At 40.0% G+C, this 12,904-nt stretch overlaps 2 protein-coding genes across 2 annotated transcripts; one reads left to right on the top strand and one right to left on the bottom strand.

The window, feature by feature from the left end:
- Positions 1 to 7,574: 7,574 nt before the first annotated feature.
- LOC117291266 lies at positions 7,575 to 8,672 on the top strand. Its single transcript, XM_033772896.1, has one exon. It carries the CDS (start codon positions 7,575 to 7,577, stop codon positions 8,670 to 8,672), a length of 1,098 nt encoding a protein of 365 aa, XP_033628787.1.
- A 743-nt stretch (positions 8,673 to 9,415) lies between these two features.
- LOC117291652 (zinc finger protein 593-like) lies at positions 9,416 to 12,218 on the bottom strand. The gene is made up of 3 exons (XM_033773496.1): positions 11,935 to 12,218; positions 10,180 to 10,242; positions 9,416 to 9,975 (listed from the first exon to the last, which is right to left on the bottom strand). Exons 1-3 carry the CDS (start codon positions 12,126 to 12,128, stop codon positions 9,810 to 9,812), a joined length of 423 nt encoding a protein of 140 aa, XP_033629387.1. The 5' UTR covers positions 12,129 to 12,218; the 3' UTR covers positions 9,416 to 9,809.
- Positions 12,219 to 12,904: the final 686 nt, after the last annotated feature.

The following is a 12,904-nucleotide window of genomic DNA, read 5'->3' as shown; positions in this document are numbered from 1 at the left end:
TTATAAAAAACGGTTACAAACGCTTTTTATAGACCAACTCGTCCGATCCAAGGCAACGTGTTCCTTTAATTTGTGGCATAAATCTTTCCATTAACCATTTCATGTTTCCTCATTCCCAATACCACAGTACTACGAGTCATCATTCACAAACCGTGTACAATTCTATAACAAACAATTCTATAACAAGCAATTATTTTACAGGTATAATAGATAGTGTTCCCACTTAACAAACAAACATCAAACTCATACATACCTTGATAAACAACAGGTGTCCCACATTCACCACCCCTGAAGTTGTCGATTCAGCAACACTCATACTAAAGCAAAACAATACGCAAATACACCAAACGACTTGTGTTCGATGTGCTAGTCAAGTTTGCGTTTTTGAGAACTCACTTTCAAGCCGACATTTTGCTAAAATTCAACCGTGAGCAGCGCAAACAAAACCAACGCTGGGTGAACCTTTTGACACTGTGACGGCAGTGCTTGGTAACGGGGCCAGCGGGCCATGAATAAGCCCCCGTGAGTAAACCTACATGTAAACCATTGAGCATGCTAATAACATACAGAAGCGCTGTGGGACATCTACTATATAGCCGTGTACAAAGTGTGAGCAGACCAACCTCGTCCCGACAAAGCACGGACAATAAGGGACTTGGATCGATCGATCGGTAGCGATGAATCGGTGCGGAACAACACGACGATACACGGCATAGGGGCATCCTTGAGTCACCTCATTAGACCCACCATCTTCCCAAAAGTTCATCAATATTAATAAAAAAAAGAGAAAAAGATTGACCAGAACTTTTGCTGGTGCGAATAACAATTTAAGATGGTTCAATTTGTGAAAAGTGAAGACAGCAAACTAGACACACGAGCGAAAAGGACATCACTTATTCATCCATCGTATTGAATCATGACAAAGCATTTATCTTGTTCAGGTATGCGAAGGGGGTGTTTGTAAGAAAGAAGTTTAGGCTTAAGCTTCAACTACGGAATCAATTTGGCTTAACCATTTCGTCCTCCATGGCTTAAAGGGTATTCCAGTTTACCCCCATAACCATCCCTTGCAAAGCGAGTACCCCAGCATTCCGTATGCGGCCATTCCTAACCCATCAATTATTCGGACATGGTCTTTTAGTCTCGAAACGGTATCTACATCTTTATTTTTAGGTAACATGTACAAACTTGACAAAGTTTGGGTAAAATTAACGATTTTATCATATTATTATTTCCAAACACACCAAATAATAGCAGCTTTTCTGTCAGGTACCTCGCTAGTTGTAGATGAGTGTCTGTGCTTCAAATCAAATCAAATCAAATCAAATCAACTCAACTCAAATCAAATCAAATCAACATTTATTTCTATACAAACAACAAGATTTTACAAAACTGAAAGTTTTGCTTTTATGGTAGTTTGAGGAGTGTTTGGGCACAGTGGCCACAAACGGAAACATTCACTCACTCAAGGAATTCGGTATAAATTTTATAAATATTTTCGTCAAGGCTATACCTAGACTTGTGGACAAGTCGTTTGTCTGTCGCGGTGATAGAGTTCCCGACTCTCCCCGCAATTCCCGCGATCTCGCGAGACTGCTGGCCCCGCGAGACTACTGATCTCACGACTACGGTCCCATTTATCGGGGCATTACCAAGTCAAGTTTTACTAAAATGAGATCTCCAATTCTGACTCCAGTCAATATTTATGCAGTCTTATCTTTGTTTCCGGTACACACTAAAAACTACCGGCTACCAAGAAGCCTGATCCATTCTAGGTCAGGCTGACCCGCAAAGTGAGATTTTAGCTCGGATTATGCGTTATTTTGACAAATTTCTGAGTCATGTTGATCCGATTCTGGGTCACTATTACCCAGGAAAGGTCAGACCCCCTAAGACCAAGAACCAGGTCAGTTATGACCCACGAGTTTTAAGACTTGGGGCCGGTTGGGTCTCGTGCTAATCAAGTCAGTAATGGGCTAAAGCCATGTTTACGTGGAGTGCATGCAGTGGATTAATAAAGCGGACATATAGATTCAACGAAAGACCGACTTGGTCAAGTCTAAGGAGTTTTTCGAGTGTAGCATCATCTTTTTGACGTCACTGAAATGATCTAGGTGACTGGAAGTTGTACGTGCAATGTAATGAGAGACGTTTGAGGAAATTCACCTGGTAAGTCTGCTGCCCCCTAGCGCTCAAAAGTCTCACATTACCTTGAGATTATATTTGTTAGAATGGCGGAATGGGTTGATAGCAGGTGTTTGACTTTCTTCTTGGCACAAAGTAAACAGTACTGAATCGAGGGGAGAGACCGATAGAAATATTGATACCTGAATTAATAGAGGTTTGGACTTTCTGAAAGAGATTGGTCGATGAGGGCGGGCTAAGGATAATGTCGAGATAGGAGTGGACTTTATTTTGACAACACAACACGCGTTAAAAATACTGGTCTTTAAAATATTATACTCTCTCTATAGTGATTTACAGGGGTCGATCCTTTCTCTAACATAACTCAACCAAATGAAAAATATAGTAACCCAACACCAAAACTGTTTGACTCTAATTATGGTAGCGTAACTGATACCATGTAAAGCATGATCAGTTTCACTAGCGCAGTCCTCGGTCCAACAGAACCAACAAATCATGAAGTTGGTGTTTGAATGATAGGGTATGGAAATAGGGTAAACATTTCATTAAAGGTGCTATACTTTACTGACGTTTTCTTGATTTCAACAAAAACTAGAAGTCATTGCACCATCAAGAACGCCAATTATTTGTGATTAAAACTAATACGAATTGTTGTATAGTTATGGTTCATTTGTTTGCCAAAATTCGTAGTACCATAAAAATTTACTTGTGAGAGACAGAGAGAGAAGCAGTGTAGCAGTTGAGTCTTGTTGAGAATTTTGTTTCCATTTGAAGTAATATATGGTTTAGACGTCACCCCTAAAATTTGAATCTGAGAAACGATTCATCCGTTCACAAATTCTGCGACCAGAAATGCAATGTACTTTTACTAAATCTGGATGGATTCGACGTTCTTGTGAAAACATCATGACATGTGTTGCTGCTTTCAAATGAGACTTGTATTGTTTCTTGTTTATATTTGTGTATGTAAATCAGCATTAAGTGGACAAAAGCCAATTTATGACCCTACCTTTAAAATCCGTTCAGAGAAATGTTTTTGCAAAAATCGGGTCATCGACTTTTAAGCTTACATTTAGATGGAAGAAATCTCCCCTTAAATTACTTAGTGAGGTGATGTAGTTTTTGAAGAAATAGTATTAAAAAACAAAACAATTTCTTTTTTGGTCTCAGTAAGACGAAAATTACTTTAGCATGTACAAGGGATTTACGCGACTTTCATGATGAATACATTGCTCTGTAGTTTCAATTGTTTTAACCAAAAACTCAGTAACGAATGACGAAGCTGAAACTACTATAGGCCTAGGTAAGTGTTATTACATAGGCATATATCTTCATTCACAGTGAGTGGGGATCCACGTCATGGCCAAAACTTGATCAACAAAGGGTATCAAACCCCCCTTAAGGTGTACTGTTAATTATCACACCCAAATAAAGAAGTCAAGCTACTCGGTCGCGTGCCAATGCTACAACCGCAAATTACGCAATTGGCATAAAAGGCTCCCATCCTGTCTCGATCTCAGTTCCATTCAACAACTTGGAAATTGTGTAATTAAAATAATCACTTGTCATCATACACAGGTGTACCCAACAGTCGTATGTTGTTAGTACCATCCCGGAGTGCTTTAGTCAACAAATACATGATACATCGTCGACGATATCATGTGCAATACTAGCCGCCATTTGCATTCAACATTGCACAATGGGTTGTTGAGATTGAGGCGTAACCAGGGGAGACAGTTTGCTGTTCGCATTTGGCGCGCCAGCGGGCTAGTGAGGTTGCGATTCCAATCTGGCTCGTAAACGGCTGTTTTATGATAAATAATAATAGCGTGTTCTTAAGTATGGCGCGCATATCCGTCACCAAGTGACGCTCAACATTCAGTATTTCCCTGCAAGGATGTGGGACTACGTTTGAATTATGTTGCTTCCTTTGCATAGCACCATGTAATGGTTTACAAGGTGATGTTGCGCAATATGCAGCTAATCAAATCAGGAACACTGGGGCTTTTTGATAAGTATTATTACACTGGGTTATTTTACGTGCGTTACACAACACACGGGACCAACGTCCCATCCGAAGGACGAAGCAATTTGGTTAAGTGTCTTGCCTAAGGACACACTGTCACGACTGGGATTCGAATGATATTTAAACACTCGACGAACAAATGCTGCGACGGGGAAGACGGCTACAATGACATGACTGTAAGCTGTAGCCACATCCGCATGCCAATTCGGACTTCTCAGGCTAGCTCATCTCATCTCGCGACATGCAACAGTCGTTGCTCTCGGTCCAAAATAACCCAAGTCAACTTTTTGACGTAGCTATTTGCATAGTGTTTGTGTTGTAAAAGGATAACGTGTATAATAGATATCGAGATTTATTTCGCCTAATAACCAGCCGAGTACTCCATGTTGCTACAGCCGATTGACTGATACTATCATATAAGGACACGGATTAGACTAATCTACTGTCCTGTATCTTATAGTAAGTCGATAATTGTTATCTGCTATTATACCTCCGTTTAATGCAGAAAGAGTTAACTCTAATGATCCGTATTCATGGACTTACAGCTAGCCCTTTATCGAGATTGCCTACAAACAGAATTCATGGAAAACTGAATTTTCCACTTGTAAGTTGTAATGGATGTACAAACTACCTCCATGGCTGTACCACGGTTGTAGCAGACGAAATCAACATCCCTCCACATTGGTAGATCACTTGAAACAGCTTGGAAATTATGGGTTTCTTTCTTGATTCCCGGTAACCATTAACGGTTTTCTAACTCAGAAGCACACCCTTTGAAGTGGTCAAAACAACTCGAGTGCTTGTTCAACCCACTGATGAAAACACCAGTAGCGGTTTACGATGACTCTTCAAACCCAGCCATGAAACTACCGTTTGAAGGTGAGTACTGCATCCGAAACAGATGTCGGACACTATAGTGTACCTTAACCATTTCGTATCCTGGATACTTCGTACCCTCAGGTTCGTGCCGTCAACCGAGTCACTTCGTATCTCATCATGGATAAATAAGTTCTCATTGGTACCATCAAATGTTCAAAGTCACTTTGTACCTTGCAAAACATAGGAAGTGTCCAGGGTACGAAGTGGTAAAGGTAGCAAGTTACCTGACACCCCTAAACAGACCAAAGTAATTTCGACATTCTCCTCTTAGTTTTGGGCAAACAATTGCCTTCCGAAAGTGAAGTTTTCTGACTCTTGTCTGAGAGTACGAGTGCTCTGCAAAATACATAGCACATATTAAACGTTGCAAAATGAAATTCATAGTAATAATTATTTACAAATTCTTTACTTCATTGCCAAATATTGTCCAGGATGCATGGGGCATAACAATATATTTGGTTCTGCCCTTATAGCGTTACATTTTGTTTGTGCCCAGATTGAGCTTTAATTTAACAACAGAAGTAGAAAAAAACACGCAAACAAGGCAACAACAGCTGTGCTATACGAGCCTCATTAATATTCCATTCCGCCATTAGAGCAACCATTTCCACCTTAGTGAGAAATTAAGGAAATGTACTTAGTGGGTAATGATTAATATTACCTTGGAATATTTCCCACCAAAAAATGTATTATGTTGAAATTCTGTCGTCGACAATACACTTGGGTACTTCGGGCCGTGTAACGTTGACAGTAGTCAAGTATAGTTCAAACTTTAGAACAAGTAGATCATAACAGAAAGACGAGACAAATGGAGTAATTGGTTTCTATTATTATTTCCCCCAGTTGTATTCTGGATAATCTAGACCTAGATAAAAGCGTCATTTACAAATAGATGAGCTTAACGAGCGGGTTGTCATTGGAAACACCAAACAACATCATTTATGATGGGTTCATAGTACGCCTATTGACTTCAACAAAAAGTGTAATACTGAACCTACAAAAAACTCTAAAAATAAAAAAAAATCCAGAGATAAACATTTATTATTATTTTGAATTACCGGATATAGACATGATAAACGTTTCATATAAAAGTACACAGTTGTGGATTACTTGTCATAGAGAAGAGTTTATGGTAGAACAATTAACACTATCTCTGAAGAACGGTTTAGGATAGTGCAATATCTCGACGTTTCGATCGATAGCCGGCATACCGATCTGCCTTCGAAAGCCACTTCTGAGTATTGCCCCAGGCCTCGACCAAAATAACAAAAATTCTTAAAATCTCACAAATTATTGGATCACAGGTGTCAAAAGCAACTCGAGAGCCCCACCATCTCCCCATTGTCTTCAGGCAAACACACTCAGTACGCACCGTGTATTACGGTAGAGTTACAGCAAACAAACCACAAAAATAGCAAATAACCCGTCCAAGCTGTCATATTGACTTCTGCAATCGGAAACATTCAACTGAAATCATGAGGCATGTCGAGAATGCACACGGTGGGGGTCTTGTACGAAGACTGTCCCAGTCGGTAAAAGAACAGTTCTGAAGAAGACAATTTACATCAATGGATCGCAACAACAAAGTCATTCACTGAGGTACCAGACAGTCTTAATAGGTTAAGAACACTTTAAAAGCAATGCAGTTGTTTGTTGCCGCTATTAATAGCGTCTTCTAAAACCTAAATGGTCAGAAAGTCTCCAGTTATCTCGGGAGTAACTTGGCAGAGGCATTTTCCCCTTGATAGCAAACTTTCTGGTGAGTACAAGTACTGAAGATATTTTAGATTTGATGAAAACATTGTATATATTGTTGCATTTTGCCTGGATCAGTGTTTGTATTCACTACACACCTAGCCACAAACGGCGTGCTCCCATCTCAAAAAGGTTAATTATGTGAGTTGATAGCTCTGAAAGTAAAGTGCAGCAAGACTTTGCTTCGGTTTAGTCTTAAATTGAAGAGATCAAAGTCAAAATACTCCGATTCTTACGGCATTTGTGTTTACATTTCCCACTGGCAAATAAAGCAACACTTCTTATTAAGCTTTTGACATTTCGGTTTGAAGATTCGCCTGCCCCTGGTGTTCGTTTCGAAAACTTTGTTTTAAGATAGGGAACAGTCAACACTCCAGACATTTTTGTCGGCAGTTTCGTTGTAACCGATAGGAGCTCATTCTATTCGGTATTCGACAGCCATTAAAAGTAGCTTGACAAATTAAAAATCTATAGCATGACGTTTCTTTGCGGTTTTTTTTTCATGAGGACGCAAACAAGTTCCATGACCAACGCCATAGAAATCCACATTCGGTTTGGTGACAGTTGTTAAACTTGTGTACTTCCTTGGACTACTCCTGGTCAAGATGTTTTCTTGTCTGAAGATTTAGAAGGAGAAAAACCCTTCAACGTCAAACAATAGTCAGTTACCATGTAGGCCCTATACTAACAGGGTTTTTCTTCTACTGAATCCACAGATGCTACAGAGACAGTTATAGATCAGACTTGAGGATGAGACTAACATGACACGATGCTGAAGGCGGATCCCCTCCCACCTATCCTTACCATCTCGTCCCAGAAATCGGCCCTACCTTTCAAAGAGCAAAACCACACCCCACGTAACCACACTTCGCTACAGCCCGAGCACACAGAACCCCAGCCTACCTCACTGTATTACGACGACCACCACGCTGTACAACGAAGGCACACCACACGGCTGAGAACAAACTTCATTTCACTACAGCCCGACTACAAGTCGTTACAACCCGACCACACGGTGCTGCAACCTTACCAAAGCTCACTAAAAACTGACCACACCCCGAGACCTCATGACCACACCCATACCGACAGCACCCACTCGAACTTCGACACCGTGGATAGCAAAAGAACAATGAACCGACCAGTCTTTCACACCAGCAGGGGGAATGTTCTAATGAAGTCAAATATCAGACCAGAGGACGACATCGCGGCCTTGTCGACTGAGTTGTCGACACGAATCCCACTGGTGCAAGAGACGAGCATCAAGGACTTCGAACGCTCGAGAACAATATACACAACGAACGCAACTCTTGTCGATCGTAAGAAACGCTATGACGTCACGGCAGAAAAAAAGGACAATCATATAAAGCGACAGTCGACCAGAAGGAAGAAAGACAATGTGACGTCAATGCAGAGGGGAGGCACCCACTATTTCCCCCCGGGTAATGTTATACCGCGGAACGATAGCTTGATTCCGAGCATGTTTCCGAAAGTTCGACGTGTCGACCGAGGAGGGGCATGTCCGACACAACTGTACAAAGAGTCAAAGTTGTCGTACACGGACAAGATCAACGGCTCGGTCCAGCTCGATCATTACGTCAGGAGGAACTCAAGACCCCGGATGGAGCCCCTCCGAGTCCCTTCAACATCAACGGGGACATCCGCGGGAGAAGAAAGCCTGGAGTCCGTCATCTCGTCAAATAAGATGACGATAGAGGGGCGGGTGTCTGAAAGACAAACTCGAGACTTACCGCCGGTTTGGGGTTTCTCGCACACCCCAAAATATGATTATTTCGATGAGGGATTATCGGTGCCGCCCAACTCCGAGTATGGGCCGTCTAGATTGCAGATGGTGACCCCATTCGAGTAGTGATGCAAAAACTGTTCAACATTTTTGTTTTGGAGAAATTGTAAATAAAATTGACAAGGTCGTTGATCCGTCTTATCGTCAGAAATCTATTCAGGGTGTGAACTGCAAACACAGAATCGGGTTATTTATACATTTTCTCAATGACTTTATCGATAGAGACAATAAACACACATTCAGAAAGATATATTTTATATAATTTTATTTCTAATTTAGTGTCTGAAGATCTTGTGATCAAGCAGCAAATTTATATCAACTCTTTTTCTCATCAGCCAATAGCCCATATGCATGAAACCCGAGTCCACGCAAAACCGGAACCGTTAGGCGCGCTGATTTTGAAACAATGGCGTCCATCTTGACAGCTTGATGTTTGTGTTTTTGCTGTACTCGGTTCCAAGACGCATTTCAGTTTATTTTTAAGATGGCGCTTATAGGCTATAAACTTTTCAGACAATGGCCATCGTGAGATTTAATTGGCTCAGTGAAGTGTAAATAATTAAAATAACCGACATTATAGTGATTTCCCAGTGACAACTCCCAGTGTATTTGGTTTGTACCTCAGGGATTGATAATAGCCTAGACTAGCTCAGTCCTCTCAATGAACATCAATATGGGTTAACTGTACATGTGATTTTATTGACTAAATCAATCAAGTATATGAAAGGTAGTATATACATGGCTTGCTTTTGCTGTTATTTACAAACAAATGGAGTTGGGTCACTATTTTAAAGTGTGCCGGTAAAAATACCGCAGAGAGAAGAACATGCTGTTCTAGTAGTCTGGTTCCTTGATCATACTTTCGACAAAACCGAGCAATTTATAGACAGCTGGGAATTCTCCGGTTGGGAACTAGTCTATTTTTAAAGATTGGTCAGCCAAAAATCGTTGGAAAATTCACATTTATTTTTGAAAGTGAAAGCACATAAAGTGCCATGATACCACAGGATCGCTTGAAGCTGATATAATACATACAATCTTTTTTCAACTATATGTCCTTGATGTGATCTCAGTTTGTTATTGTGTGTAAGGAAGACTTACAAGAATATTTGACTGCTCATTTTCCCTTTCCCTTCTTTCTTGCTGATGACCTTCCATGACCTGTCAAGCTTCACCCCTCATCCCAGAATAGAATGTCCCTATCTACTTGTCCTGCTTGACTTCCGATACTTCTGACTGATCCATTTTGGCATCTTCCACTATCTCCTGGGTGGTGATTTTTCTTCGTTTTGGAGGGTGATACGTTCCCAAGCCTCCCGCTGCATCAGCCTCTTTCTGTGTGTATGGTTCAACTTCAAGAGCTTTCATTCTGTAACGAAACACAAACAGATATTGTTTTACTTTCCCCACTCATTCAGAAATTTCTTAATCAGAAAAATCACTTCAAATCAGAAAAATACTTCAAGCTTCACGAAACTTACTAGGGGCAAGTACAATGCACAGTTGAATAGCCTAGTGGGCTACTTAGCAAAAATTTTGAGAGCAAGACCTGGTCCTAATATGATTGGATTACCTTCTTTTGTGTAGCTTTGATCTGAAATGATCCTTGAGTGCTTTCAAGTCGATGAAATATCTCCTGTGCAAGACAAACAAAAAAAAGAAATTATTACTTTAAGAATATTATTTTAGAAAACTTAGTATTAGGCCTGGTGCTTTTTTCTTGTAAGGAGGAGGCAGTTTTTTCCCTCAATGAGGGAAGTGTAAACTTCTAGAAGGAATATTTACAAGGGGGCACCAAGGCAATGGCCAGGGGCAAAGCATGGAGGCTATCGCTTCAATTTCCTCTACGAAGTATCAGGTACATTGCAGAAGCCCAAACAGGCATTTATAAAATTGGAATGATCAATACTTCAAAAGAACTTCTACGTGATAAAAAAATTAACATAAAATCTAAACCCAATGAAACTAAACTATTGTTTTATAACAACTAATTTCCTCTTGGTTGTTACCACCTAACATGACCGTCATAAACTTCGTCAAAAAGTGCCCCACATTAATTATGTAAAAATACCATACTTGGGTGGTTTTGTGTATTTGAACTACATGTAGGCCTACCTACCAATATTTGTACTGCCTGACTGAAGAATTGTCAGCTCACTATATATTTTATTACAATAATATTTAAACAAATAAATACAATACATGTATAATCAAAATATAGAGTAAACACAGGACTTGTTCTTTGCCCTTAGTCTTAAAGGAGCACATTAATTTCCCTCCGAAAAGGCCAGGGGCATTTAATGAGGGAAATGTTGTATAATTGGAACTTTGCAAAGGGCATTATGGCAAAAGCACAGGGTGAAATGGCAATTGCTGTGCTTCGGCGCCGAGGCCGTGGGTTATCATGAGGACTGTGATTGTGAATAATATGATGTTACACCTTCCAGGCTTGTGAAGCCTTAGCTTAGCCCAGATTGGACTCCTCCATTACAACAATACAGTAATTCAATTCAATTCAATTCAATTCAATTCAATAAACATTTTCGGTATTGCCCTCACACATGATACAATACAAATTTGAAGTACAACCTCGACTATAATGAAGCCAATCACCACTGTACTACCTAAATCATCAATGACAATCAAACATCAAAATATATTATTAGAAACAGAACAGGAAGAATTCAGAGCTCAGTTGTCATCTGTGTATGCTGTACACGTCAGAATGTCCATAGGCATAGCTGTTATAATTGCCATAATATACATGTATGCACAGATAACTTCTTCACTACCAACGACACAGCATTCTCAGTCAGTTCTTCAATTTAGTCACATTAAAGTCTAACACAAGAACAAGCAGTGTAAAATAATATTACAAACAAGTCAAAGAAGCAGTCAGAAGCAACAAAAATACACATTTAAAAAAGTATCCAACTGCTAGCTCTTTTGTGTTACTTAATGGTGTATTACACACTGTAATACTAGTTAGTCATTTTAGTGACTGATACATTCAAAATAAGTACACTAGTGTTTACTAGGGGCCCGGGGCCTATCCTATACCATAATTTGAATTGGAAACTTGTCTCAATCACACACAACCATGTCAAATTGTGTGTTTATTCAGTTATTTATGACTATAGTATATGTTATATATTTTAAAATAAATAAATAAAACCATGTTGAATGAAGGCAAAGTTTTCAACATCAAAAAAGAAGATGCACACAACAGTTATCTAATCAAGTGTAGGCTATTGGGTATTGATTTGAATGAAAGGGAAACATTGCTATCAAGTCAAAGTACACGAAGTAGTAAAGAGAAGCAACTTACGCGCAATGAAGGCAGTAATGTTGGGCAGATCCCGGTTTATCGTGGTCGACGTCTTGATTCAATAATTTCTGCGATTCTGCCGGTTGTAGGTCTTTGTCAATCTGGTCCAAATCCTTCGTTTTCCGTCGCGTTCTGTACTTTTTCTGGATGTGGGTATAACCCTTGTGGTGCCGCTTCCTCGCAATACGTGTCATTATTGCCGGATATGTGTATACAAATGATGTTTAAAAGGACAAAATCATTAGCCGAAGTTGACAAAACACACTACGATTGCGAAATGTGTACACGAGGAATACTAATAACAGAGGGCGCCCTCAAGAGACGATATTGTTTGTACAATATTGTATCACAAGAGGGCGTAGTCTTCCGAATGCTAATGGCGCTGAAAGTCTCTCAGCAACTTAAAAGCCAATCGAGGTAATCGGAAATTTAAACTTTAGGTTTATTTTACATTTTTGGCAGGTCATCTGTTTGGAATTGTTGATAGGCCTAACCCCCAATTCCAATGTATTTCCCAATCAGACATGCTGTCCGTTTCAGCCCTAGTCCACTTACCAAGCCAAATAGGACCAACTTAAAATCCTTTCAAGCCGTCCCAAGAGTCGTGATAACTTCAAAATAACACAAAAAATTGCATGGCCCGAAACAAATTGTATTAACAACAAATGTAATGCTTTTGACATAACTTATCATTATGGAAATCAGTTTGGTGCAATTTTTGCCTAATCGTTTTGTAGTGCAACCCTCTGTGCCGTTGGATCGCCGTCTAACTCCAACAAGCCTTTATTGCTACCGAGATGGAGTCTAAGATGGAGCCTGAGGCGAACTTGGGATTTAAGAAGTACTTTACCCTCCTTACTGAATAAATTGTGCATTGCTATTTTAATAACGTCGAAGAGAATTAATGACTCATTAAAGCTAAAGTTTTTTGCTCATCCACTATCCTACCACGCCGACCGGCCGAAATGCG

Source organism: Asterias rubens, chromosome 6 (genome assembly GCF_902459465.1).
Source record: "Asterias rubens chromosome 6, eAstRub1.3, whole genome shotgun sequence".
Classification (NCBI taxonomy): Eukaryota; Metazoa; Echinodermata; class Asteroidea; order Forcipulatida; family Asteriidae; genus Asterias; species Asterias rubens.
This window is presented reverse-complemented; position numbering and strand designations above follow the sequence as displayed.

Excerpts from the sequence above, each read along its gene's own strand:
- LOC117291266 (XM_033772896.1), top strand. The coding sequence starts at position 7,575 with ATGCTGAAGGCGGATCCCCTCCCACCTATCCTTACCATCTCGTCCCAG.
- LOC117291652 (XM_033773496.1), bottom strand. The coding sequence starts at position 12,128 with ATGACACGTATTGCGAGGAAGCGGCACCACAAGGGTTATACCCACATC. Across the intron at positions 10,243-11,934 it reads CATTACTGCCTTCATTGCGC|GAGATATTTCATCGACTTGA; the intron begins GTAAGTTGCTTC and ends TGTCTTGCACAG. Across the intron at positions 9,976-10,179 it reads TCAAAGCTACACAAAAGAAG|AATGAAAGCTCTTGAAGTTG; the intron begins GTAATCCAATCA and ends GTTTCGTTACAG.